Here is a 27726-nt window from a genome sequence, read left to right as displayed (position 1 = left end):
TCAGGCTCTTACAATTCTCTGCAAAAGAACAAGAAAACCAAAACAGCAGATAGCCTTGTGACCTCCTCTGACGCTTTTTGATGACAGAGAGGAGCCTGAAAGGCTTCCAGCCAAAACAGCATTTGACTGAGGAGCCTATGCCAGCTCCAGCAGACTCAACAGTGACCCGAGTGGGAGACTGTGTCAATACCAGCAGCTCTAGGCCAAGGATGTTGCCAGCTATTCCCTTTCCAAGGAGTCCATCACAAAGCAGCAACTTTATGAAGAAACCAGACTTTTTCCAGCTTCCAATATCTCCTCTTTTCCCTTTTCATTCTTTCCCCTCTCCCTCTGTGTAAAGGCACAGTGATATCTATTAAAAGGCACTGCTGCTGAGCCAGGTACCTCCAAAACACCAGCTTGGTTTGGCAGGGCTTTTTCAGCCTGAGGGGAGTTTGTAGGAGAAATCAGCTCCAAATTTACCCAGAGCTCTTGCAACAAATCCATCCAAGCCCTTGCCCCAAGTAGCACAAGGTCTGCCTTTTCCCATGTGGGCACCAGCCAGCACCTTACAAAAAGCTTGACTGAGGTGGTGAAAGAGTTCTTTTTCTGCCTGCTCAGCCATCAAAGTGTCCCTACAATTCCTGTAACTCCCCCCCACCCCCCACCCAACCAGAGGAAATTTCTGACAAATTTGAGATAGAAAACACAGCACATGAGAAAAACAAGTCCAAAACTGGAAGATCATCAAGATGGCTGAGCTGAGAGGCAGGAAAAAAAAAAGAAAAACAACAGACTTGGACTTGTGCATTATGCAAGATTTGTCCTTAAAGCTTCTGAGCCTCAGATCTCTGGCAGGATGGATGGATCTCAGGGTCAGATGGCAGAGACAGAAAATTGGTTCACAGTCTCAGAGAGAGAGGCCAAAGCAAGCCTACAACTGCTCCAAAAAGAGTGTTTGGATGTGTGATCATAGAAGAGGGGAAAACCTTCCAGAGGGGAACGTTCCCTCCCAGAGAGGGGAAACAAGAGTTTCCAGCAAGAAAGAAATAGTGGGGATCTCTGGTCTGGGGATTGTTTTTCCTGGATCCATCCATTCCCAAGCCCCAGGCCTGGTTTCTGAGGAAAGCAGTAGCTGTTTCAGGCACTGGGTAATCAGATACACCCAGGGCAACATACCAACAGCTATAAAAGCATGAGCTTCAACATAGCATCCTGGAGAGGTCATTGTTTTTTCAAGACGTGTCTCCAATCCTATATAAGCTAGCTAAGAGAATTCTCTAATAGAAAGGCAAACACTGAGAGAATATCATTAAAACTTTAGAAAGCCTGAGCTGGTGGAGTACTCATATATTCCTAAAGCTTCTGGCAGAAATGTGATGATGGAGCCAATCAGCAGTAGGACTGGTTACATTTGCCTTCACTCTGCAGCACAATTAAAATACAATTTTGCCTGGAAAAAGTGTTACCTGGAATATGTCTCCTGCAATTTGTGCATGGGTCTGTGTGCAAAGCACAGAGCTAAGGAAGAGCTCATGATGCATAATGTATTAATCAAATTTTTCTTTCTTTCTTTCCTCTTCCTAAAAGATTGACAAGTAGGCTGCAGTAGCTTCAAATTTATATGTTTTGTAATTATTCATAATTTTCTTCATAACTCTTCACTCTGTGGGTGAAGTTCACCCTCATGTGGAAGGCCCTACCATAAGCCTCCAAGGCAGTATTTTAGGCTCACTCATGCCTTGCAAAGGACAGAATACTTTGGCATTAAAGCCAAAGTTTTACCTTCTCTAGTAAATTACACATTTTTCTATTGTTCACTCAGCTCTAAATACAATGAGGATTTATTAATGACATTATCAGCACTGGTGGAATACCCCACCTGAGTGCCATGATAATTCAGAAAGATACAACACTGGAAAGCTGGGAGGGGCAGGAGGAATTATAGAATTATTTGGTTTATATCAAACAATTATATATAATTATTATTGTTTTATATCAAACAACAATTATAGAATTATTTTATAGAATTGTTTTATATCAAACATTTATTTTATAGAATAATTTTGTAGAATTGTTTTATATCAAACATATACTGATGACCATAGGAGGACATACACTGGAAGTGAGAATAGTGATCATCTAGGATATTAAAAAGGTACAAAGCAGGAAAATTACTCTAGTCAGAATATATCAAAAGGTAGACTATTCTTTATATATTTGGATAGATTTTCCATTATAAACACCATGCACAAACAAATTCTGGGTCATAAAGATGATACAATTCTACAAGAAACACAAAAATAGCTCCATAATAGAATAGAAACAAATAAAGATGCCATCAGATGAGCAATGCACCATTTTAGAAACACCATTTAGAATTTCAAGACCAAACATTTCTTCCAAAATTATAAATACATTAGACAAACAGACAATGTAATCTGTTTTATTCTCCCTAATTTTTAAAGTGCTGTGCAGAACATCTCACTTTGCTGTGAGAAGACAGATTATTTTCTCATTGTAAATAATCCTTTACTGCTTTATATGTATTATACCCCTTTGTATTTAAAAAATCATATAATTGTGACAGCATACAGAAATTTGATGCTTTATACCTAATCCTGCCACTAGGTAAGTCACTGTTAATTGTAGGGAGGAGAGACAGGGTGCCCTATTTTTTATACTTTCTGTCAAAAATGACTGTCAAAGTGGTTTTATATGGGATGAACAGGGTGGGAAGCTTCCCAATAATGAGTCTGCCAGCTGTTGCTTTAAACCCTGCATCTGTGGTTGCCAGAGATGTGATCCTAAAGCTGTAGGGGAAGGCAATGGAGAGAGGGGAGAGCACAGAACAGGTCAAGTTCTAATCCACTTCTGCAATTGATTGTTGTGTGAGGTGTTGAACAAACCCCTTGACTTCTCTGCATCATTGCTCCACTTTGAACAGGGATCACAGTCAGGTCCTGCTCACCTGGGGCTTTGCAGATCCTCATTCGTGGCACCCTCAAGGGCCCAGGATCTGCAGTGGGGGCTGTCAGAGGCACATCCATTTCCCCATAAATCTGAGGCTGCAGCACTGCTTTCTCTCATACTTCCCACTAAAACATGCCTGGTCCAAACCCTCCTATTCCATCCAGCATCTAGTGTTGATTTTTCCTTTGTGGTAAGGTGATAACCAAAGGAGATGAACTCTTCTTTGAGTGAGACCCTTTTTTGTCTGGGCTTCAGCCATTGCTGACATGAAACCCTCATGTGTCACTGAGTAATCCCAGATCTCGCTTTGAGGGAGTTCATGTTAGTCCTGCAGCCACCAAATGGGACAGATGTTACCCTCAGGTCAGGCTTCTAGGACCCTGAGATAAGACCATTGTTATTTTCACATCCTAATCAGTCAAGCATTTCTTATCCTCTCCTATTTCTCCTTTTTTTTTTTCCCTAACTGGTTTCTTTACTTTTCTAGTGGTACTGTAGGTCTAGCTAGCACTAGCACACAGATAAAACAGCACTCATCTTACCACCAGGCCATCTCAGTTAATTGCTTGAAGCTTGATTCTTATATAAGATTCTGAATGCCAGGTATTCAGCCATTTGTAGGAAATGCAGAGCTGAGAGAAGTCTGCAGGGTTGTGAGCTGAGATAGCAAGGCCTTTAAGCTTAAACTGAGTCACTGGGACTGTTCAGATTTGTAACAACTTTACTGCTTCTTAAGGGAGCTGCTAGAAAGACCTAGAAAATGTGTGTCCTGGCTGACATTGGGGAGCTTGGAGATATTCTGGAGCCCATCAACCTCTGCTTTAAGAATGCTGAATTCATTTGACTTTCATCAGACTGAATTTTTCCCTTCTCCTGTGTCACTTTCCCTTCTTTCCAAAGTGTGAAAGTATGTGAGCTGTGAGCATAACTGCAAACACAGGGAGCTGTTACATTGCACATTCCGTGTGGATATTTGGTGGCGCTGAGCCCACAGCTTCCATGCCCTTACCTTTGCTCTGTAGTTTTTCATTGCTCATCTCTTTAATTGCAGTTAAACTTTAAAGCATCCTAGTTTTCTCTGAAGTGCTGAAGCTGGGCTGGAGGGAAAACATCACAGCTCTCTTTGAAGCTCAGTCCTTGGAGATGAACCTGCTGCTGAACTTGAGAGGACACCGTTGTGTCCGTCTGCAGATCAGATTGCTAATCTTGCCGAAGTGATTGGGCTGTCAGGCAGTCCTGCCTTCCTCAGGACAAGAAAAGCATTCTTTTTAGATCAATATTTTAAAAATATTAATTTAACTAGGATTTTAAGAGCCCTTGTCTCTAATGAGGATACTACCTTCAGGAAAAAATGATGAGTTGAAGGATAAGGCTTCCACAGAGGAGCCAGAGCATCGGTCTGCCATCCTTTTTACCTGGAACTTTTGTCTTCAGGGAAAGTATGGTTAAGCAGAGTCCTCTGGTTAAAGAAATGTTCAAAGTTGTGGACCTTGGGACAAGGGATTAGAGGGCCTTGGAGGACTCTCAAAGCAGGGTGGCAGGCCAGGCAGAAGGAAGAGCACAGGCAAACATTGCTGGCTTGCTGACCTGTGAAAGCTGTTGAGGCTTTGCTAATAATGTGCATCAAAATGAGGTGATGGGAGAATGACAGTGAATCCTCAGCCCAGTCTGAAAGCTCAGCAAGCCTCAAAGCACAAAAGAGAAGAGCTCATGACCAGCTGGTGTACCAAGACCAGTGCTCTACCAAGCAGTAGATTAGGAGTGACTGAGCAGATGCAAGACCAAAGTGGAAGTTGCTTCATGGATGATGCGGTGAATTCTTTGAAATTTTTTTCTAAAGCCTCTTTCCAGCTGGTGACTACTCTGCAGGCTGACAAAGAATGCAAACTTACATGCTGCAGCAAACATGCTGCCGGCATCTCTCTGAACCCTAAAGTGGAACCACAAGGGCAAGAAGATCCTCTCCCTGCATAATACATGAGTCTGAACTGGGCACAAGCCTGAATACACTGGGAGAAAATGTCTAAACCATCCTGTCTCTTGAATGAAGCCATTTGAATATGTTCTGCAGCCTTTTTGAAGGAGTAAAAAAAAAAAAAAAAACAAAAAACCAAGTGATGTTGTGCTCTTCCAAATAAATGTAGATCTGGAGTTTGCTTTAGGGTCCTTGTAAAAGGAGCATTGATATCTTTCTCATTCCTCCCAAACCCAGAGAGCTCAGCAACCCCTCTGTGAGTGAGCCCAAGCACACACTCACACACTCCAAATTTTGGGCAAGTTTGTATTTGCATCCAAACAGTTTCCCCATCTGTTCTTGCTAGTTATTACAGGCCATTCTCTGGAGTGAGGTATTCTGGCTGCCACAACATCTGTGAGTGCTGTAATGAGGTTGGTTAGAATGTAACTCACTGAAGCAGCAAGAACTAATCACTGTATATTGATGGAAGATGTGCAGAGCCTTAGATGGAGAGTGCTGTAATAATCTTCTGGGTGTGTGTGTGGAGGGGGGGTGGAGGGAATTGTGTGTGTACACGTGTGGTAGTAAAATTACTCATTAGCTGCAGTAGGTCTCGTTATCTCAGGGAGGCACATCAATGATTCACTGCTTAACAGGGTGTTGGGAAATGCCTGCTTTACACAGAAGGCAGCCTGAACCAATATCCTGTGCAGTCCATGAGCACCTGTCTGGAACTGAAGGAATTTTAACTGCTTCTATTTTCTCTCCCAGATATTGGAACTCCCTGAGTAATCTTGTGGCTTCACTCCTGAATTCAGTCCGCTCCATTGCCTCCCTGTTGCTGCTTCTCTTCCTCTTCATCATCATCTTTTCCCTCCTGGGGATGCAGCTCTTTGGGGGCAAGTTTAACTTTGATGAGATGCAGACCAGGAGGAGTACATTTGACAACTTCCCTCAGTCCCTCCTGACTGTGTTTCAGGTAAGGGCACAAGTGGTCCTTGTGGGGCCAATATTTTGGGTTTTTATGGGGCAAGACAGGTTGTGCAGCCTGACAGTCCCCAGGGTGGGGCTGGACCCTGAGAGCTCCAGGAGCAGGGTGCCAGCACAGGGTATTCCCTCCCAAAGTGGGAACCAAAGATGAAACCCCTGTGTGTTGCAAGGCCACAGACAAAGGGGTCTTTACAGGGCAGGACAAGAGAAGAGCCATTGCCATGTCCCAGGGCAGCACTTGCTGCCAAAGCCCAGCCCTGCTGCTGTCCTGCCTGCTCTGGGGAACAAATACCTGTTCACAGTAATCCCTATAAATACTTGTTTAGCAGTGATCCCATGGCCTTTAAGCCCTCTGCAGCTTTGGGAGAGACCCACCAAGAGCATCAGGATCACGATTTCACTGAGATGTGAGGAGAAATGGCCTGGAGTGCTGTGCTGAGGGCAGTGTCATAGGCTGTGCAGCCTGTCTGAAACAACAGGCATGGGAGGGAAATGCTTGGAACCGTGGGGGGACTTGAGTGGATTTTTCTAGGAGAGCCATTGCCTTCAGCCATCATCTTCAAGAATACGCTCTTTGGGGCTTTTTCACATTTTGAGCACGGGCCTTCTTTGCATTTTCTTTGTTCTGTGGTTTGTTTTTTGGTTTTGTTTTTTTAATGTTCTAGATGGACACTGCCGGAGTCTCCATCAGCTCCAGGCTGGGGGAGGGGGTGTTCTCTAGGACAGTGGGTATCTTTGTGTTAATGGGGTGTTCAAATTCTCTGTGTGGTCTAACACTGTATCCCTTATTGGTGGGAATGTGTCATTTAGATCCTGACTGGGGAGGACTGGAATTCGGTGATGTATGATGGGATCATGGCTTATGGCGGCCCCTCTTTTCCAGGAATGTTGGTCTGTATTTACTTCATCATCCTCTTCATCTGTGGAAACTGTATCCTTTGATGCTACTCTTTTCTGCAAGAGGGGATGAATTAAAACCACTGTTTACTTTGTTATGTCACAAAGTAGTGAATTTCACACGTCATGTTTTTGCCCTTTCCCTAGGTCTGAATTTTAGCGTTGCACTGCCAAAAGTTTAAAAAGTTCATTTTGTTTCAGCTAGTGCTAAGGCATATAAACAATTGTAAGAGCCAGCTAAATGCCAGTTGCACATGCTAGATTTTATTTAGTATCTTTACATGTTTAGTGTTTTTATTTTTCATTCCCCTTAGTTCACTCATAGGTTTGTTTTTCCTGCCTTCTCCACAAACTAATTTCTGGGTGTTCCTACTGTACTTACTGCATTTTTTTTTTACTTTAATGGCTTTTTTAGTAATATATTCCATGTGCTTCTATCCAAACCTTATGTGGAATAAAAATATGTATAATCTGCAATATGCTATATACAAATGCTGTAGTAGGAGTAACATATGTTTGACATAATTGATTTATGTGAGATCATGTATTAATTCATGTATAAACTAACAGGACCTGTGTTCCATTTCAGTCCCTGCAATCTGTGTGTTCTTCAAACAGAAAATGTGCTCTGTTATCTTCCAGCCTGTGCTGGTCTTGAATAACTTTGGTTCTGTCTGGTTTAAGGTGAAGTGAGGGCACTGTACTCACCCCAGGAGGCACAAAGCACATTGCAGGATTGTGCTGTGAGTGTCTCTTCACTGGAATTTGCATGTAACATAGAGCTGCCTTTCTGTTCCCTATCTCAGTTTGCTCCAAATTTGTCCATGTGTAGTTGCTGCTTCCCTAATAAATGGCCCTCCTGTGTCAGAGGTGACATTTCCTTTTATACTGATGCTTCTATAAAGCCACCTTATAGACTCAGCCCAGCTCTTCTGGCCTTTGCCCATAATTCACATCTCTCAAACCCTGTTATGTGACATTTTGGTTGACCTGCATGCCCTCACTTCAAAGTGAGGTGGTGCAATTCCACTTATCTGAAGGTCAAGGTAGGCAATCTGGCTGACAGCTTAAAAAAAAAGCTACAACTTGGATCTCCTTGTGAAAATGTGAGCCAACTCTACAGTGCTGGCTGACTTTGGAGCATTTAGACCTTGGAGCCCAGGGATGGGGGGATGTCTGTGTTTCCAGACTTAGCCTTGAACCAGGGTTTGCTTAAAAGTTATCATGGTACAATAAGACCTACACTCAAGAAATGCATAAAACAACCTTCTGGTCAGATTTGTAACGAGACCTGAACACTGGCTGGTAAGACAAGAAAACAGTTGTGATTCCTTGCCCTGCAGCTACATGGGTATGAGTGGCCATGCATGGATTCTCTGTTAGGAGATGGCAGAGTTGTCAGCTTAAACCTTCACTGTCCAGACTAAATTAACCTCAGAAATGCTCACCAGAGTCCCATGCTTGCTGTCCATAAAATCCACTCGTGCAACCTAAACTGTCCAAAGACGCAAAAAAGCTTTCCACACTCCTCTTATCTTCAGTGGGAGACAAAGGGAGACCCTCTTGGGAAACTGGAAACTAAAATGTAAATTTGTAAATCTGCTGTTTTACATCAGCCACTCTGTTGTGAAATGTTGAAAACCCACAAAGTGTGTTATCTGTGTCAAAGGAAGGTGTAGGTTTGTGCATGATGGATATGCAGTTGTGTGAAATGGAAGTTTGGAAAATCCAAGAGATCTGATGACAGGTTGCTAAAAATTTTCAATTAAGAAACCTTTGGTATAATCTTTTTCTGCAGTTTTCAAAGCCTGTTTTCTTTAAGTAGCACACAAACAGATATCCTGCTGAATGTATTTTTGGCCATTGCTGTGGACAACCTTGCTGATGCTGAGAGTTTAACATCTGCACAGAAAGAGGAGGAAGAGGAAAAAGAAAGGAAAAAGCTAGCTAGGTAAAACCATTTGCATATACCTATCTGCACACATTCCTGTAATTACACACAGCATGGATATACATTAATATGATGCCTATACATACATGTGTGTATATGTAATATATGTAATTATCTTTATGTGTATAGATTACATATGTGATTAATGTAGTTGTATTTGGATTATATATATATATATATATATATTTATAAATTTTTATGCAAAGGAACTCCACCTGTAAGACAGGAAAGTGTGAGCTAGGAGTCCCCCCATTTGCAGTGGTGTGAGCAGAGGAAAGGAAGTCTGGATTACTGATGAGCTTTCAGAGCACCAGCAGAGAATGAGTATGGGTGTCAACCCCATTTGAATCTCCCTACTATCCTCTGATTGCTTTGGGCCACGAGGCACATTTTCTGTCATTCCCACCATGAGATTTAGCAGCTTCTTTTTCTTTTGGTGCCACATGCTGTTCTTCCCTTGCCAGTTCTTTTAGTGTTTCTGCAGACACTTAAGGGGCACAAGCTGGATGAGGAGCTGCTCTGTCATTCCCAGCTGCCAACAGCAGGGAAGCCTCTCCTTCCTGGTTTTTCCTATTCACTGTCTTCCAGGCTGCTTGGAGGGGATCTTCTGTGCAGCTCTTTCTGCTTCATCCTGCATGCAGCTCAGCAATTTCCCTCTCTCTAGGGGTGCAGTGAGGGGCAAAACTTTTGTAGAAAATCCAATTGGAAGCTCACAAGATATGGGTTGAAAATGGTCCATGACTTTGTCATTGGGTGAGCAAAGGGATCTCAGCTGACAGACCTAAAATATGCATTTTCACAAACACATGCCATTGAGAAAGATAAAAAATAAAAGGCCCTATATAAAATTAGATCAGAGCCTCTGCCTTTGCCTGCAGATGAGGACAAGGTGCAGCCACTGGTATGGAAGCTGAACTCAGAAGGGAGATGCCAGCCACCTGATTGTTCTCATGGTGTGTGCTGTACTACATGAAGTTCCTGAAAGGGAAGCAGTTTTCCACCTTTGTAACTCTTTGGTTTTTATCTTGTAAAATTGCTAGGACTGCTAGTCCTGAAAAGAAACAGGAGATGGAAAAAACAGCTGTGGAGGAAGAGACAAAGGAGGAGAAAATTGAGCTGAAATCGATCACTGCTGATGGAGAGTCCCCACCTGCTACCAAGGTAAGGTCTGCTGGCAGCCAGCACTCTCTGTGCAGTGATGGCATGAGCAGCTTGGGTTTCTAAGGGAATGAAAACTGTCTGCCTTGTCTGATAAAGGCTTTGATGCTTCTCCTTCCATTTCTGTCAGATCAACGTGGATGATTATCAGCCCAATGAAAATGAAGAAAAGAGCCCTTATCCCACAACAGAAGCACCAGGTACACATCTCCTTCCTTGTACCCCTCACTCAACAAAGCTCCAGTTGCTAATGTACACAAAGCCAAACTGTGGTAGCAGGTCTGCTGGAAATGCTTTCATGATGGGACAGAATGGTGTCCTTGCATGTCTTTGCACAGGTGTGGTTTGGCCCTTTGAAGTCCCTATCCTGATCAACCATATTTGATTTGGTTCCCTGTAAAGCTCTTTATTGGAAAATACAGAGCTTTACAGAGAATCAAATCATATAAAAACCTGTTTGAAAATGGGCTTTATCAGCACTCAGTGGTCAGGGGTGTCTCACAACAGAAAGTCATTAAAGGGAAAGTGCTGAATGCCTTTTTGCACTGTTTTCTAATCTAGAAGCACAATGTGGCACAGCATAACTCTAAAGGCATAAGATCTCAGCCTAGAAATGCAAGAAACAAGCTCTCGCATTAGTTAGGCTGGTTTTCAAGTCAGGTGGGCCTAATTAACTTCATTCTCAGATACTTGAAAGATTGGTTGAAGAAATCTCAGAACTTTAAGCAGTGTTCAAGAGACCCCGAATGGGGGGTGGGATTGGAGCTAGTCAGTTCAACTTCCAGTCTTGGAAAAGTGCTGGAACAAAGGATTGAACTATATGACCATAAGATAAGGAGATGATAAGCAGTCGTGACAATTTGCCAAGAGCAAATCACGTCAAGCCACCCTTATTTTCTTCTGAAAGAAGCTGAAGTGTTTTATTCTGAAAACACCTGTAGACAGGAGAAAATAACTAGATGTAATATTCTTTAACTTTGCTAAGGCTTCTGACCATCTCTTACAGTGTTCTCATAAACTGACTAGAAAAATCTGGTCTAGATGATGGTGAGAGAAATGATCAGGCCCTTTATGGGGAGGGTAGTGATAGCCCAAGTGAGTTTGTACAACCCAAAAGCCTGTCTGGAGTTCAGCTCAGTTCATTGTTAATGACCTGAATGATGGAAGAGGCAATATGCTTATTACATTTGCAGATGACATGAAGCTAGGAAGGACAAGGAGTGTGCTGGAGGGCAGCATTAGAATTCAAAGAGCTCCTGAGGTCCTGGATAAATGGTCTAAATAAAATTGAAAGTGCCAGGCTCTACGCATAGACAGGAATAAACAATTCACAAAGAAAGGATCTTAGGTGACAGCTAGTTAGGTAACAGTCCTTGAGAAAAGGATCTGAATCTTATGACCACAAGCTCAACAGATGTCAGCAACAGTTTGCTGTCTTTGAAAAGCAAGTAGTGAGATTTATAACACAGAGAATGAGACTTTTGTCCAGTTACGGGTTTGTTTGAACTGGTCAAGGGAAGCTATTCAGAGCAAAGCAATTGTTTTATTGTGTTCAACATTGATAAGAGCTTTGCAATCTGGAATATCATATCTCTTTTGGGGTTAAGAGAAGTGGGGCTGAATAGAAGAGAATGGTGAAAACAATGCTAGTAGGTAGCAAGAACTAAGATTGGATAAAATTTGCTCATTTGACTTAGGAAAGGCAGGGGAAGCGTCTTCATATTCCTAAAAACCTTCTACAGATTAGGAGGAGAATTATCTCCATTATGAAGCAACAGATTTTATAGGATTCCCAGCAGACAATTTTCTAATGGTGAGGCTGTAAAAGTTCCCAGAGATGGTTGTGGAAGCCCAGCACCACTGGATGTTGTTAAGGACAGGTCAGAAAATGTCTCCCAGAAAAGGCTTAGATATAATAATTAATTGGACCTGGCTTGGCAGAGGCATGAACCAGAGGGCCTTTTGTGATCCTTCCCTGCCTTTCGCTTCTGTGTTCCTGTGATTATGTAACAGGCTATAATAGGCCATAAAACACTTTCTCTTCTATCCCATGATTCCTAATAAATAAATGTCTGACAATAGATTGATTTGATAGGGTAAAAAAGAACACAAGAGTTCATTTTGAGTAGATGGACAAGAGCTTCAGACAAGAAAAATGGAAAACTGTTCATTGTATTTGATTTTCAGTACAAGAAGTCCTCACATATGCTGTACTTGTGTTCTTCCATATTTATAGCAGATTTATCAGGAGTAGAGTGTGGTTCTAATTTGTGCAATGCTATTTTAACACTGCCTGAGGAAGGTCACTCTGGATTTAATCTTTCCATCACCTCTTTAGGCCCAGGCACTTACTGGACACACATCCCCAGTTGCTACAGGGTTTGTGGGAGTCTTTAGTAAGAAGCACAAATTAAAACATCTTGATACAGTTTTGTTTCTGTTTCTCAGCTGGCTTGGATTTGCAGAAAATTATATTTTTTTCAAGTGAAACAACAGTCATCTGAATGTCAATTTTAGGTCTACGGCTAATAGAATTATGGTTTATTTACTTTCTGTAGATAGCTTAGAAAGATAAGCTTATAAATGAAAAATATAACAAAACACTACATCTACTTTCTTTTTTTTTTTGCCGTGCATAGGATTAGAGTGCAGAAAATGAAGTGAAAACACTTTAAATGCCTGCCTCAGAGTGCCAGTCCCTGTTTTAGCATGCTTTTGAACACAACCTAAAATTTGAATGGATTATCAGGTTTTCTCCTGTCTCCAATTAGAAATGCAAAGGGACACCATCTTACTCACTTGCCGTTGTATGGCATCAATGCCATTTCTAAACAGGCCTTTTTCCTGTATTGTTTATCAATTCTTTGTGAAGACTGAAGATTCAATGTTCAGAAACCATTTGAACTGGTTACCTCATTTATTTTTCCTCACATAGGTCCTTTCCTAACCTGCCTTGCTCATTCTCTGACTTGTTTCTGCTCCTTAAATCAGTTTTCTCAATACCTTCTCCTGACTTTGCTTGCTGCACAGTGCTGCCCCTCAGCCCCAGAGTGGCTGCAGCTCCTCAGGTCACCTGGTCTCTTTTTAGGAAGGACAGACTAGCTCTCCCAGAGATTTGTGTACACTAGGAGGATTATTATGATGATATGTTTATTACAGGAAGACAGGGAGCTAGCCTTGCAGTCTAGTACAGAAATAGACAAAGAATTTGGAACGTCAGATGAAGGTAAAAGCTTGGGATGATTCATGGGAGCTTGGAGCAAAGTAATGTCCTTATAGGAGAGTTCTGGTCTTTGTACAGTAAAAAAAAAACTCCACATCATCAAATTTCTCACTGATGCTGCCCTGTAGCCTGTTTGTGCTTGTCTCCACAGCCAAAGGACATTTGCTTCTACAAATGTGAAGCTGTGCTGCTCCTATATGGAGGTAGATAGCATGGGCAGTGACCTGGGATGAGGCTGTATTCACGTTATTCTTTGTGAATTTGGCCCTCAATGTTTCCTTTCTTCTGTGCCCTAGACTCTAAGTGAAAAGTAGAACATTGCTCTTTATCTATGCCTGAGGAACTGAATGTGTTTTTTAGTCTGGAAGTATTTGGTTCCCAGAGTCATTAATCTATATTTCTTGCTGTATGGCAGACAGGAGAAAAAGAGGAGAGGAACAATGTTCTTTATGGTCTTCATGGGGCTGATCCTTCTGCTGAAGGTCTATTTTCCAGAGGCATTGCTCCATGCCCATTTAAAAGTGTATTTTAAGCATTCCTCTGAGTAATAAAAGAAGAATGATCTCACATTGAAGGCGCAGAGCAGGGACCCAGAATACTCTTCTTAAGTATGAGTTTCAAATATCCCACATGGTCCCAGGCATTGGTTTTCTGGCCTGTTCAAGAAGAAAAAGAATTTGCTTACCTCACTCTTTGTCAGCCTCCTCTGAAGCCCGCAGATAAAAGGTGCACGTGCAAGGTATGGTTATATTACATAAACCTGCACATTAACCTTAACACCTCTTTTACAAGTCCTGTGTAAAGAAGTACTTCTGAAAGATGTTTCTTTAACTATTAAAGCCTGTAGAAAGAGTATTATGAAGTATATTACACATAAAATTGAGCTGTTAAAAAATAGACTGACTTTAAAAGTACAAACTCTCTGTACCAGCTCAAACATTTATGCAAAGATCTATCAAGTGAATTTGAGCTGAACTCTTGGTACTGGAAGTGTAAAGAAAGAATCCTATTTACATGTAATAATGGCATGCCTTCAGAAAGGGCACTTTTTTCCTCTCTCTGATATCTAGATCAGGATCTGTGCTGATTCATCTGTTCTTTCTGATGTGTCCTGTAAGCAGATCAAGTACAGTATCTCACCCTAAAGGAACACCATTCCTGGAGCTTATCTCCCTTTATGGACTCAAGATGAACCTTTTAATTAGAGTATCCTCCTTTGCACTGCCTGGAAGATGAATCAGTTGTTTCTAACATGTCAGGCTCCTTTCTTAAAGATTTTTTCCTGTCTTGCTGATTAAGTGAGAGGATTGGGATCTTTAAAACAGCAAAATCCTATCATGTCAATTACAAAACAACATCTGCCTTCAGCCAGTAGAAGAAATCCTCAAAGGCAGAAGCTTCTCTTTCAGGTACCACTTACCCTTCATCTCTGCTTTTTCTATCTTGAAGATGCTCACTGATCTGCCTGGAGATGACACAGGTTCAAGAGTCTCAGCCTCATTCCCATCTTTCTATCCTTCTCCCCCACTAAATTATAAAAGGGGACAATTTTAGGACTTTCTGATCAGTGTAAGTCAATGTGTATGTGCTCACTGTTTGTTCTGGGGCATACATGTGCTCATCCAGACACAGCTCCAGCTGTAGCAGCAGCTCCATAGAGATGCTCACAAATAGAAGAAAAACAATCTTGATAAGCTGGAGGAATGGTCAAAAGAAAAAAATATGCCCTTCAGTAAGGATGAGGTCTAAGTGCCACTTTTGGGAATAGTCAGCAGCAGAAATGCAGAGGGGGGAGTGACAGGCCAGATTGTGGCTCTGTGGTAAATAATCTGTGCTTTGTGCATATCTGACACTGGTGGCAAATTAATGCCAAAGTAAAATGAAAAGTTTCCATGAAGGACATTTTACAGGAAGATAATATCACAAGGTATAAGAAGTAATCTAGCTTTCATCTAAAGCAGTAAAACCTCAACTGCAGGTTTAATCCTGCAGACGATGTGGGAGCAAGTAGCAGGAGTGATCAGAGACCTGGGCAACACAGCACCTCAGGAAAGGCTGCTGCTATTTTGCTCTAGGAACCAGATATTCTCCCAGAGGCACAACTGTGGTCCTCAAATGCAAAAGCTTTCTGCAAGAGGAAGGCAATTTTTAATTGTCTGTGTCCATGGAAAATAAGAAAACAAATAATGGATCTAGACCTCAGCAAGAAAGATTCAAATGAGCCATTAGAAGACAAACCTTAGAAAAGCCATAGCAAACAAACCTGTTTGTTTTTTGCAGCAGGAACTGTGAGGCATCTGAGGAGAGTGTTGTGAGGATGTTGTAGGTTTACCAGCACTAATGGTTTTACAGAGAGACGAGACCAGTGTCTGCCAGGGTGAGCACTGGGTAAAGGGCACTGCCTCAAAGGAAGGAAGGGCAAGGAAAGTCAAGGCTTCAGCATCCTATTTTAATGATTTTTAGCTCTAGTTATGACAGAGACAAATGCCTCAGCACTTTGGAATGGGTTGTGTTTTGCAATAAAAGACAAAAATGCTTCTTGCAGCAGAGGAAGATGAGGAGGAACCTGAGATGCCTGTCGGCCCTCGACCTCGCCCGATGTCTGAGCTGCACCTCAAGGAAAAGGCTGTGCCCATGCCTGATGCCAGTGCTTTTTTCATCTTCAGTCCTAACAACAGGTACTTGAGAGATTGGTTAGCCAGAAGAAGGAGGTGAAGGGCTGGTACCCCTTTCACACTGGGCCACAAAAGTGGTGAGGTGCAGAGCTTCCTCTCAGCAGCTCATGTCTGAGGCCTTCTCTGACCCACCTCTTCTTTAAGGCAGAAAACCCTATGGAAACCACAACTGTAGGGAAAATACTCAGTGGGAGCTCATGGCACATACAAGGCTGATTGAGGATATAAATCATGAAAGCTTCAGAAATAAGGGACACAGAGGCGAGTCAGTAATTGGAATTTCCTGACACATCCAGGTCCAAGCTGCAGGAGAGCCATCATGCAATCAGTCAAGTGGAAGGTAGCAGCTTCCTGTCCTAAGGGCTGCCCAAAATCCACTCCCAGTAGGGAGCTCATGTGTCTCTGCTCACTGCTGCACATCAAGAATGAGCAAAAAAGAGGAAATGAGAGGGTGGGAGAGTCCATAGCTCTGAGAGGAGCTTAGGAAGCACAGTCCTCCTCTCACACTTCGCCCATGGGCTCCTGCAATGCAGCCTCATGTTGTCACACCTGCCTTTCCAAAGGAGATGTGCAGGACCTGTGAGTTGAGGGCTGTTAGGAGCCAGGTGAGTTTATCTTTGCAAGGGCACAGCAGTGAGCTCATTGCCCAATGCTCTGTGCAGCACCACAAATTCCAGTGTCTCACCTAAGGACTCAGCCTTCAAACACAGCCCAGAGGAAGGCAGGGCTGTTCCTGCACCGCTGAATTCAGAGCCATTTTTGTCCCAGCAGAGCTTGTGCCACTCCTCCTTGGGTATGTGTAACAGGGAGGGACTGAGGATAGCTGGGGCTTGTGGACTGCAATGCTAGCTGTGCCACCCACCCCCTGTCATTTGTAGAACTAAATTAACCTCTGCAGTCATCTGTAAAATTGCTGTAATAGGGACTTGGAGCCCTAACAGCCAAGAGTAGAGCTAAATAGATTAATGAAGTGCCTGTAGAATTATGCACAGAGCTGTTATGGGGTTTAACTCCTCACATCCTGCTACCAATATGTGGAAAGTGATGTAATGGTCTCCAGTAAGCAAGTTTGATGGGAGACTGCTCCTTCTTTACCTCCTAGTTTCCCACTAAGAGCACCAAGTGGGCCTGTGTTTAGCATGCAAACTGCATGGCATGATGTCTCTCAGAAGCCATTTGCTGCCCTATATCCATTTGGCCAGGCCTGTACTCTGTTAGCAAGGTAGATCCCCCCCAGCTCCTGTTGAGTGAAAGCTCAGAAAGACATTGGCACCCTAAAACCTGTTTCTGGTGCCTTCCTCCTGAATGACTCAGGAATGGTTCCATAAATGAAAGCGAGGGATATAATTCTGGGCTGGCAGGTTTCAGGCCACATGGAAATCACAAAAAGCTCTGTCAGGAGGGAGTGATTGTTCTCCATTCAAACAGATGGAGTGAGTCCTGTGTGGAGAGCCAGCATTGCCCTGCACACCTTGTCCCTGTGCTGGGGTAGAGGAAAGATGCTTTGCAGGGCAATCCTCCAGTCCTGCTGGCAGAAGAGGAGGGGGGAAATGTTTCCTTGCTGTTCTTTGAGAGCTGAAGCTGTGCCTCTCCCCTCTCTTGCAGGTTCCGTGTGCACTGCCACCGCATCGTTAACGATAACATTTTCACCAACCTGATCCTGTTTTTCATCCTGCTCAGCAGCATCTCCCTGGCAGCTGAGGACCCCGTGAGACACCTCTCCTTTAGGAACCAAGTATGCTTCATATCCTCCTTCCCTCACTGGGGATTGCAAGTGTGGGACAAGCTGATCATGATTTGAAGCCAGGAAAGGCAGAAGAGGCTGCGGCATCACAGGCTTGGGAGTGCCTGCCTTCCATGATTTCTGCCTTTTGTAGGCTGTGTGTGAAAATCATTAGGTTTTTTGCAGGAAACATGAGTCAGTGCAGAATCTGGCCTCTAGTTCACTTCAGAAGTGTGTGTAGGGAAAGGAGGAACAGGAGGCTGAAGCAAAATTATTGCTCCCTGGGATTAAAGCAGTAGAAATGAGCTTTTAAAACATTGATTGTGGATATAGATAATTCAATTCTGAGGAATTTTCAGGTTCCCTGTGGAACATTTGTTCTGCTGCCACATGCTGTCTTTTAAACTAAAAGCCCAGCGCCTGATTTTCATTTTATTCACACTGGTGTAAATCAGGAGTAATATTCCTGAGTTTGATGCTGTCACTCTGGGGAAAATTGATGTCATCATGGTTAGAATCAGACTTTTTGAACGCAAGCTGCAAAGTTATCATTAAATTTGAGATAACCCTCAAAAAATATGCTGTGCTCCTCTCCTTACCTGCCTGGGGAGAGAAGAGGAAGGCATTCAGCATGAAGATACATTCTCACCCTCTTTCCTGACCATTTTTATTTGCCCTTTGAAATGTTCATTGCTCCTTTAACTTTGCCAGTGGTTGTTTCCATTAGTCAGAGGTCATTGCAGAAATGAGGAGTCAGAAGACATATGCAAGGCCTCTGATTTCTGGTGTCTGCAGTGGCATTTTGGTGCCTTGATGCCTGAAGAGTTTGCTAGGATTGAAGAGTGGGATGGTTTTTCCTTGTTTAATAATACAACCTTAATTTAATGCTCCCTGAAATATCCTGGCCTGAGCATGCATTTGAACACATATGTGCATGCAGAGAAGGTGTTAATGGAAGTCTATTCCTGAGCATATCTCAGAGTGGCTTTGCATTTTGTCCTGAAGGAGGATGCTAAATAATCCAGCCAAACCTGTGCCACCAATAACCCACTTGTGCACAAATGAGGGTGCCCACCATGTAGGGATAACTAAATGCCAATATGTATTAGTGCTGCAGCATGTCAGCTGGCAGATGGGCTCCTGACATGCCACAGAAACTGTCACAGAGTCTGTAGCAGAGACATTTAAATGAGATAGAGAAAAAAGAGTCAGAGCTGGTTGTCCTGGATTAAAGAGCTGAAGGTTTGAGGCAAAGCATTGTTTTGTGTATGTAAAGCCACTGGTGTTGCATGAAAATCTGTGTTTAACTTTTGCAGGTACAGATGTTTAAAATGTATCATACAAGGGGACACTGGCAAGATGTTTGGGTTGCAAATGTGGCCTGCCTTGGCACTGTGACAGTAGAACAGTGAGATCCTGTCCTGCCCTGTGCCCACACGGAGGCCTGGGAGGAAAAGGAAGAAATCAAGCTGAAAGCAAAGCTGCCTCTGCCTTCACTCAGCATGAGCCTGTGCTCCAGGACTTGTGCAGACTGGGGATGCTGCTGGCACAGACCACCCCAGAGCAGGAAAACAGGGACAGAGAGCCCAGCAAGGGCTGGTGGAGAGGATTGGCCCTGCTCTTTCCTGGGGCAGGCTGTGTCCTTCTGTGTCACACAGGGCTCAGGCAGAGAGTGCTTCAAGTGCCAGCCCAGTCTGACCAAACAGCCCTTGAAGTCCAAGCAAGTGCTAAGACTGTGCTCACCAGATTCTCCTGTTAGCACCTTGGCAAGGCGCTCTTTCATTTTAATGTGTTCTAGAGCAAGTTCATATTTAGACAATAACAAATATGCCAGCTGAAACATGGGACTGCCTGCACAGGAGGGGCTGTGACCATTTTCATTAAGCATGATTTCATCTTTGCTAGCTGCACCTTTGGGGCCACATTCAGCAGTGTGTTCCAGATCCTTTGCAGGCCCCTGGTGAGGCAAAGCAGCAACAGGTACAGCTTAATCACTCACTTTAATCAAGTTTGCAGCTTCTTTATGTTGTCGGAGTCATAAAAAGAAGTTAGAGAGTTCCCATGAATCTGGCCCATTGATTATAAAATTATTCCATTGATAAAATAATCAAATATCAGGACTTACAAAGCAGCAAGACAAAAGGATATTTCCAGTTGTCATGTAAGTAAATTAATATAGGTTAAAATCAGGATCTGTCCCTTTGAAGTGGCCCTTTCTTAATTCTCTAAGCTGCAAAAATTGATATAGCTCAAGACAGCCTTGAGAAGAATTTGGAATTGAAAACTGAGCAGTGACCTGAAGAATTTTGAGTTATATGATAGCAGTAAGTGATTCATCCCCCCATTTGACATGAAGTGTCTGCAATTCAATCCACATTTGGATTGTGCTTAAATAGAGCAATGTGAAATAACCCTGGAGCTTGCAATAGCTGCCCCTCTGCATACCAAGCTGTAAGAATTTAGCCACCTATAAATGTAAGTGAGGATACAGGCACTGAGATACAATAAACCCCTGTGGAATGGGAGCAGGCAGTTTCCTGCTTTATGTTTATTAGTGTTTTAGCAGCAAAGGTCCAAATTTCACAAATTATCAGTTTTCTACAGCTTCCATATATTGGCCTTCTAATTTAAAACATGTTTATGGTAAAACCACAGTAAACCATGGTTATGGTACTTCTGATGTTCAACATTTGTAGTGTAGATAGCACTAAGGAGGATTGCGATGTTAAAATATATTGGAAACAAAGAGAGTTCAATCCTGCTCCCATAAATCAGTGAGAAAGTTCCCATTTACTGTGGGATGCCAACATATTGGCAGTGAAGGACATTCCTGTCCTTGATGCTGCTACTTTGAAAGCCCCTTTACACTTCTAGACTTCTCACTGCCTCCTGTGACACCACTTTTGTGGTCTGCTGTGCATGCCATGAGTTTCTCCATCACCAGGTTCCTGGGAATGATGAGCATTTCAGCTGGCTCGTTATTCAGGGTGCAAATAGAAAGATGCAGGATCTAAGTCAGGCACCTTTAGCAAATGACCAAATTATGGTTGCAATACAACGGCTGGGATTCTGTTCAATTGGCAGAGTCTTTGTTATTCATCCTAATCCAGAGCAATTCAGGACGGAGAAAAGAAATAGCTAGAGTATGATTTTGCAGTTTGCTTTCCTTCCTTTGAGAGAGGCACAGAACAAGACTGAATGGAAGTTAATAAGAAGGAATCTCATGTTTTCCACTGAGAGACCAGGCATTCTTTGTACTCTCAGTTTGGAATCCTATTTGGGAAAACCCTTGAATGTTCTTTATGAGATTTAAAAAAAAAAAAGTCCTACAGCAACCAAAAAGTTATTTTGCCTCTATAGTGCTCATGGGATTGTAACTCAGGAAAGATTTCATGTAATGTGCTTCTTGTCCTCTGTGCCAGGACCTTCACTGCATTCAACAGGACCTTGTTCCAAAACTGTTCCCTATAGAGTTGTCCTCATTCCCTCGTGACAAGAACTCGTGCATTTGATTTTAACTGTGATTTCCCACTCAAGCGATCACTCACTGACCTACCCTCCCCACTCCTATCCCCTTTTGTTTTTACAGATTCTCTTTTATTTTGATATAGTTTTTACTGTCATTTTCACCATTGAAATTGCTCTGAAGGTAAAGTGCCCATCTTCTCTACCATTACTTGTTCCCAAGCTTTCTGGTTTCTGCCAGTCTCTGTTGCTAACACACACGCCTGTTTGTTCTGGGTCACGCTCAGTACCACTAACCCAACTGTGCTTATTTTTCAGATCCTAGGCAATGCAGACTATGTCTTCACTAGTATCTTTACATTAGAAATTATTCTTAAGGTAACCAATCTGAGAAATACACTTGTTTTCTGCTTTTCTTTCTCCTTCTTTCTTTCTTTCTTTCTTTCGCTCTCTTTTTCTTTCCTTTTTTTTTTCAACCCCATTATTATTACTGCACAAAGGGTTTTATTTCTTTTCATTTGACGTTTCTGTAGTTGCTTTAAAAGTCTCCTGGGAAATTTCGATATTCAGACTTGTAATTGAGGGCCTATAGCAAAATAATGCTTTTTAGGAGAATCGCAATGAAAGGATGCAATGTTGGGAAATGTGAGAGAGAAAAAGGCCATCCCTGGATAAACTTCTCCCTCTACCCTGGCCAGTCTTTCCAAAACAGGATTTTTCTCCTCTGCAAGAAACTCTGAATACACACACCTCTTACACAGGCAAAGAGAAGGTCTCTGTTCTGCAGAAACCACCCCAAAGGGTGGCTGATGACTTCTGTGAGCTTACAGGGTGCACTGCAAATTAGGATGCAGGGAGCACAGTGCAAAACCTCACTTTTTAGGTGTAGAGAGAGAATTTGAAGAGTACAAATCCCTGAGACGCCAAGGACAGTAGCTGCCAATGAAAATTGCTGCATCAAAGCCCAGCTTCCCATTTCCCAGGAACGTGCTGTATACCAAGGGGAATGCGCAGGAGAATGGTCTAGCTTGGAAGAAAATAAAAATAGGCTGCCTTGTTCTTAACTCTAATTTTCTCAAATTGGTAGGCTAATAATTTAAATAACAGTAATTGAGCAAAGTTCTGGCTTTCTAAATGCTAGGTTCACTTGGCAGCTGTTTTTTTTTTTTTTTTTTTCCCTCAGCAAGCTCGTTCTAAGTGCTGGCAGGCGGTGCCTTAGAGTTGCTCAAATTTTCAGCTCAAGACCCTAATAACAGTATCTATATTGAAGGCTGGCAAGCAGGGTGGCCCCTGCATATTTTTATAGAGAAACGTGCTTTTTTTGATATGACTTGAAATTACCAAAGCCATAATGTTCTCCAGGGAGATGTACACATTATGCCTGTGTGCAGTTTGCATCTGTGTTTACACAATAAATCTGGATGCGCACAGATCACATGGCAGATCCAAAAGGCCTGTCAAGAAAAGGAAAATATCCCAACAGCAAAGTTTAAAAATGAAACAATAGTTCAAGGTTACCTGTTTGGACTCACAATTACTAATTCTGCTTGCTCTGAAGGAAGTGGTAACACTCTAAATGATTTCAGTGAAAGCAGAACTTAACCCAGCCTGGGCCTTCCAAGGTCCTCCTATTAACTTCAGTGATTTATGACAACATCCCGGGATATTCTCTAAGTCCAAGTGGGAGAACAGTGCAAGGACCATAAGCTGAAGTCACTAAGAGCTTGGTTTCTCAGTGCATGTTTCTCTGCTGCCTTCACTGAGCACATTGTTTTGCAAAACAGCAAAGTTAATGTAGGTGGTGAAAACAAAAGAATGAATGGCCATGGGAAGTTCAAGGCTGTAGAGGAACAAGCTTCATCTGCCCCCATGTTGCTTTTAACAACACCTGCATTCTGGTGGATGTTGGCAAGGTGACTGCCAAGGATTGTTAACTGGCATCCTAAAAGGCTGTAACTTGTTTTATGCCCGAGGTGGGAGGCAGATGTAGATTACACACTCTCTGAGAGTCTCTTCTGAGATGAAAAAAATCCCTGAATAGGCTTGAGAGAACCACAATTTGTACTGAACTTAAACTCAGCAGAGCTTGCCCTCCTGATTTCAATGGTGTCTTTCTTTCAAGATTGCCATACAAAATCTAACCAGTAAAGGGCATCTTTACCACCTTTGTTATGGCAAGAACCCCTCCTCCCTTCCCCAACTGAATGTGTCTACAAGTATAAATTCTAAGCCAAGACCAGAGTTTATACTTCCTCCCCCTCTAATTTCTGTCTGATTGATAGTCAGTTCCCTGATGTCATGGATGTTTGGTGAAGAAAATAATCCAAAATACCATGTGCCCTTCAGCTTTGCTCTGAATAAATTTGTCACAGGCTGGAAACTTCCAGCCAATACACCATCCTAAGCAACTGGTGGGAGCTAGAAAACTCCAGTTTGATTGTCCAGTTCACACTTCTCAGCTGCAAGTCTGGCTACAGCTCAGTGTCATGGTGTCCTCCTCGGGTTACTTTAGACACCTAATTTAAATGAGATTCAGAGGACCAAACTTAGAAGCCTGTATTCCTGGATGGGAATGAGAATTCCTCATGAAGGAACATTAGCACTTGTGGGGATGGGGTTTCTTCAAAGCAGCTGCATTAGATCACTCACCAAATCTAAGGTAGGTGGTACAAATACCCCATCAGCTCACCCTCTTTAACTGTGCCAGGCTCATTTAGTCACATTGGGTAAGAGAACTCTGTTTACACTGTCACTCAATCCAGCTCTGGAGCTGTGACATCCTCCTCAAAGCCAGCAGGTTTTCAACACCCCATCACACCCAGGCAGGGCAGAGCCTGCCTTCCAAAATATGTATTTTCCCTCCCTCTGCCCAGTGATGTTGATAATGATTACCTCCACAAAGAAATTACCCTGTTCCAAGGAGTACAGCCTGAGCTTTGTAAGGAAACTAAAGGGAAAATGCAACTACATCTAGAGTAAAAATTAATAGGAAAAGGGCTGTGGGATTGAGCTGAACAGAAGGACCATGCTGAAGAGAGCAGTAATTCCTTCTGGTTTTTTTTCAGTTCAGCTCTAAAGTATCTTAATCCTGAGGGATTCGGTTCTTCCTTCATGAAAGGAAGAGCAGTCAACTGTCCACTGCAGCTGGTCCAAGTACTGAAAAGCGTTACAGAAGAGACCATTTTATTTTGTATTTTCTATTCAATTTTGCTAGAGAGGCCTTTATATAACAGAAGTATCCTCTGTCACTGAAGAAAAAGGGAAAAGCATATGATTGCAAAGAGTAATTTTTGCAAACAGTCATTCTGCTGCTTTGCTAATTCTAAATGTTATGTACTCAGTGCACTTAAAGTGCATATTTTCCTCTCTTTCTTTAGTTAGGCCTTTCACAGTTATCTTGCTGTCTTTTTCACTCTCTTTTCTTTCCATTGGGGCTCAACTTCTCCTTTGGGGTCTGGGGGTAAATGGTCTGCCAACAATAGAAATACTGCCCCCTCCCCAGTTATCCACCCTGAGCATAGGCAGGTGGGTTTGGCTCCTGGGCAGCTGCTGATGGCAAAGTGTGTTTGTGCTCCCTGCAGATGACTGCCTACGGGGCTTTCCTCCACAAGGGCTCCTTCTGCAGGAACTACTTCAACATCTTGGACCTGCTGGTGGTCAGCGTTTCTCTCATCTCCTTTGGGATCCAGTGAGTGAGCTATTTCCAGCTGGCTGGTTTTGGGGTGGGGATTGTAGGGCTGGGCTGGGAGGGATGGCTCAGGCTCGTTGTTTTATCTGGGTAAGATTTTCCTCATGAGCCTGTTGGGGTATTCATGAGATGTTTTTCTCAGATGGTTCAAGGCCATTAAAATTCATCCTCAAGACAGGAGGTAGTAACTGGAAAATGCTACTCTGGTGAGCTGGAGGGGGGAATCTTTCAGAAAGAGCAAATGAGAACAAAAAATGGGTGTATGGGGAATCATGACACTTAGCTTTGTTCTACGGCCTTTGTTACACTGTATCAGTTCAGGACATTTTAATGACTTATGGTTCCCTCCTAGACTTTTCATAACCTCTTTGGAAAATGAGATTGATAATGTTTTCCTACTTCCTGAGATGCTGTGAGTCTCAGTCACAGCCATCAAAATGGAAATGAAAAGCCATCAAACACTTGAAGAGTTTTGTAAGACTCTTCAGAGTGGTAGTGGCTGTTCTGTCATGCTGCTGTCCTTTAGTTCACCTGTTAATTTACTTAGCAATATATAGATTTACTTGACTATGTGTTGGTTAGGAAGTTCCCTAATTAGTTTCATATCTGGTAAGAAACAAGCTCCCAGTTGTTACCATCATAGGTTGGCAGCTCACAGAAGTTGCACACTAAGTCAAGTAGGACAATTTGAAGGGTCCATTGGGCTTTCAGTCACAGTCTTAAGAATGGCACAGTTCTTGTTTTGATCTGCTGTTTCTTTCTTACAGACCTAAGTCAGACTCTTGGTGTGTTAACATTAAAATGTGCATTAACATTAAAACTGTTCCCAAAGTCAGTAGGAGAACATGATGTCATTGAGCATGAGGAAGATTCTCAGTCAGGGTTTAGTATTGGAAGGCGCAGAGAGCTCTGCTCCAATAGTTGTGTTCAGTACTTAACAGTGAGCACATAAGTCATCCTATTCAACTGAGTGGGAGTTTTCACATCCTTAAATTTATGTATACACTTTGATTTGTGGGTTCAGGAGCCAGACACACTGTAGGATCAAACTCCAGGTGGACAGTCTACCTTTAATGCTGGAGTCTCCTGGACTTTTCACTCTTCTATTAATATTTCAGTGGAATGCTTCTTTGAGCCTTATCTGAAAATGCCTTGGTAATGACTACATCTTGGCACAATTTCTATATCATAGATATCTACAGAATCTGTTTGCCCTGCTCTAAAAATACACCTTGCCCATGTTCCATTCCTCCTCCATTAATACAGTAGAGATTATGAAATCCAGAGCAAGCAGCCAGACCTCTGAAGAAAACAGAGAAATTGGTTTCCTTAGCCCTGAAGTGCCATGGCAAAGAGTTGAATAAATCCCTTATGCAGTCTCAGGCTATGCAGAATTTCAAAGATCTGTCCTTGCTGCACACTCCCCACATTGCTGTGTCTCTCAAACCTTCCAATACTTTCTTCCAGGTCCAGTGCCATTAATGTGGTGAAGATCCTGCGTGTTCTGCGGGTCCTCAGGCCACTGAGGGCCATCAACAGAGCCAAAGGACTGAAGGTTAGAAAAGTCCCAGTGCATTCTATGAATAAATTCAGATTATTTCAGACTTTTGCAGTGGTTCGAGTAAAGTTTCAGCAGAATCACAGTCTGGTTGAGGTTGGAAGTGACCTGCTCATTCAGGGCCACTGAGAGCGGGTGTTACCCAGGCTTTCGATTACCTCCAAGGAGAGAAACTCCACAACCTCTCTGGATGACCTGTTCCAATGCTCAGTCACCCTGACAGTAGAAGTGTTTCTCAATGTTCATATAAACCTACCCTGTTTCAATTTGCGCCTGTTGTCCTGTCAGGGGCAACCACTGAAAAGAGCCTGGCTCTGCCTCCTCTGCACCCTCCCTTCAGCCATTGATCAGATTACATTGACTGGATTCCCTGACCCTCCTCTCAGATGAACAGACCCAGCTCTCTCAGCCTTTTCTCCAATCCCTTAAGTCATCTTTGTGGCTCTTTCCTCCAGTATGTCCACAGCTCTCTTGTACTGAGGAGCCAGATCTAGATCCAGCACAACAGGCACAGTCTCACCAGTGCTGAGTAAAGGGGAGGAATCACCTGCTTCAACTTGTTAAAATCTTGCCTAATGCAGCCCAGGATAGCACTTGCCATCTTTGTAGTGAAGGCTTATATTCAACTTTGTGTCCACCAGCTCCTTTTCTGACAAGTTGCTTTTCAGCTGAATGGCCACATCAGCCCAGAGGTGAAATGATGTGGTTTTCTGAAGTTACAGATGGGCCCACAACCCTAAGCATAACCTTTATGTATTAGATAAACTCCTTCATATGTGCTGATGGGTGCCCAAATATGCAGGAAGTCTCAGAGAGCTCAGTTCTGGTATTTTCCTACCCCTTTCTGCATCCTTCTAAAAATACAGCAAGGAATTAAATAAGTTGGTCCCCTTTTCTCAGACATTACTTTGGTAATGGGTACTGCTTAAATAATTTTTTTCTTATTATTTTTATTCTTGGGTTTCTCCCTTAGCCAGAACAGTTGAGAATAATCCCACAAGTGACTCTTGTTCCTCTCTCCCATTTGCAGCACGTGGTCCAGTGTGTGTTTGTTGCCATCCGAACCATCGGGAACATTGTGATTGTCACCACTTTGCTGCAGTTCATGTTTGCCTGCATTGGAGTTCAGCTGTTTAAGGTAAAACCATTGGACCCACTCCTTCATCCATTACATTGGGCTGTATTCAGGGATGGGGAGAAAAACAGCATAAAAAGCCTGAGGATGGGGTCTTTTGTGAGTAACAGGCAAGACATTTGGGGCACTGTCAGTGTTACCTGGTCTTCTGCTGCCAGCAGTTCTCCAAACCTGAGCCAGGCATATGCAGAACTCTTGCCCATCATCTGTGATCAGAAGAAATGATCAGTAATGTTGTTCTTCCCTAAACAGCTTTACATTGGCATGACATGGCCCTGGGAAGGTGAAGGGGGCTGCTCAGAAGGGTTGGTCCCTGCGGGCTCTCTGCCTCCCATCCTGCAGAGGAAGCAGCGC

The 27726-nt window shown here is 42.9% G+C and overlaps 1 protein-coding gene across 4 annotated transcripts in view; it reads left to right on the top strand.

The window, feature by feature from the left end:
- CACNA1C (calcium voltage-gated channel subunit alpha1 C) overlaps nucleotides 1–27726 on the top strand; it is a 409423-nt gene that overhangs the window by 306319 nt on the left and 75378 nt on the right. For all 4 annotated transcript variants that reach the window (XM_064735921.1, XM_064735904.1, XM_064735893.1 and 1 more), the window contains exons 14-24: nucleotides 5681–5888; nucleotides 6710–6830; nucleotides 8633–8747; nucleotides 9788–9908; nucleotides 10036–10105; nucleotides 15674–15806; nucleotides 17409–17538; nucleotides 21310–21369; nucleotides 24573–24679; nucleotides 26147–26234; nucleotides 27268–27375. In XM_064735921.1, coding sequence (XP_064591991.1) covers nucleotides 5681–5888; nucleotides 6710–6830; nucleotides 8633–8747; nucleotides 9788–9908; nucleotides 10036–10105; nucleotides 15674–15806; nucleotides 17409–17538; nucleotides 21310–21369; nucleotides 24573–24679; nucleotides 26147–26234; nucleotides 27268–27375 — 1261 coding nt within the window. The remainder of the gene's footprint in view (nucleotides 1–5680; nucleotides 5889–6709; nucleotides 6831–8632; nucleotides 8748–9787; nucleotides 9909–10035; nucleotides 10106–15673; nucleotides 15807–17408; nucleotides 17539–21309; nucleotides 21370–24572; nucleotides 24680–26146; nucleotides 26235–27267; nucleotides 27376–27726) is intronic.

This window comes from Zonotrichia leucophrys, chromosome 1A (genome assembly GCF_028769735.1).
Source record: "Zonotrichia leucophrys gambelii isolate GWCS_2022_RI chromosome 1A, RI_Zleu_2.0, whole genome shotgun sequence".
Lineage (NCBI taxonomy): Eukaryota > Metazoa > Chordata > Aves > Passeriformes > Passerellidae > Zonotrichia > Zonotrichia leucophrys.
Note: the sequence above shows the minus strand (reverse complement) of the source record. Positions and strands in the feature narration are given on the sequence as shown.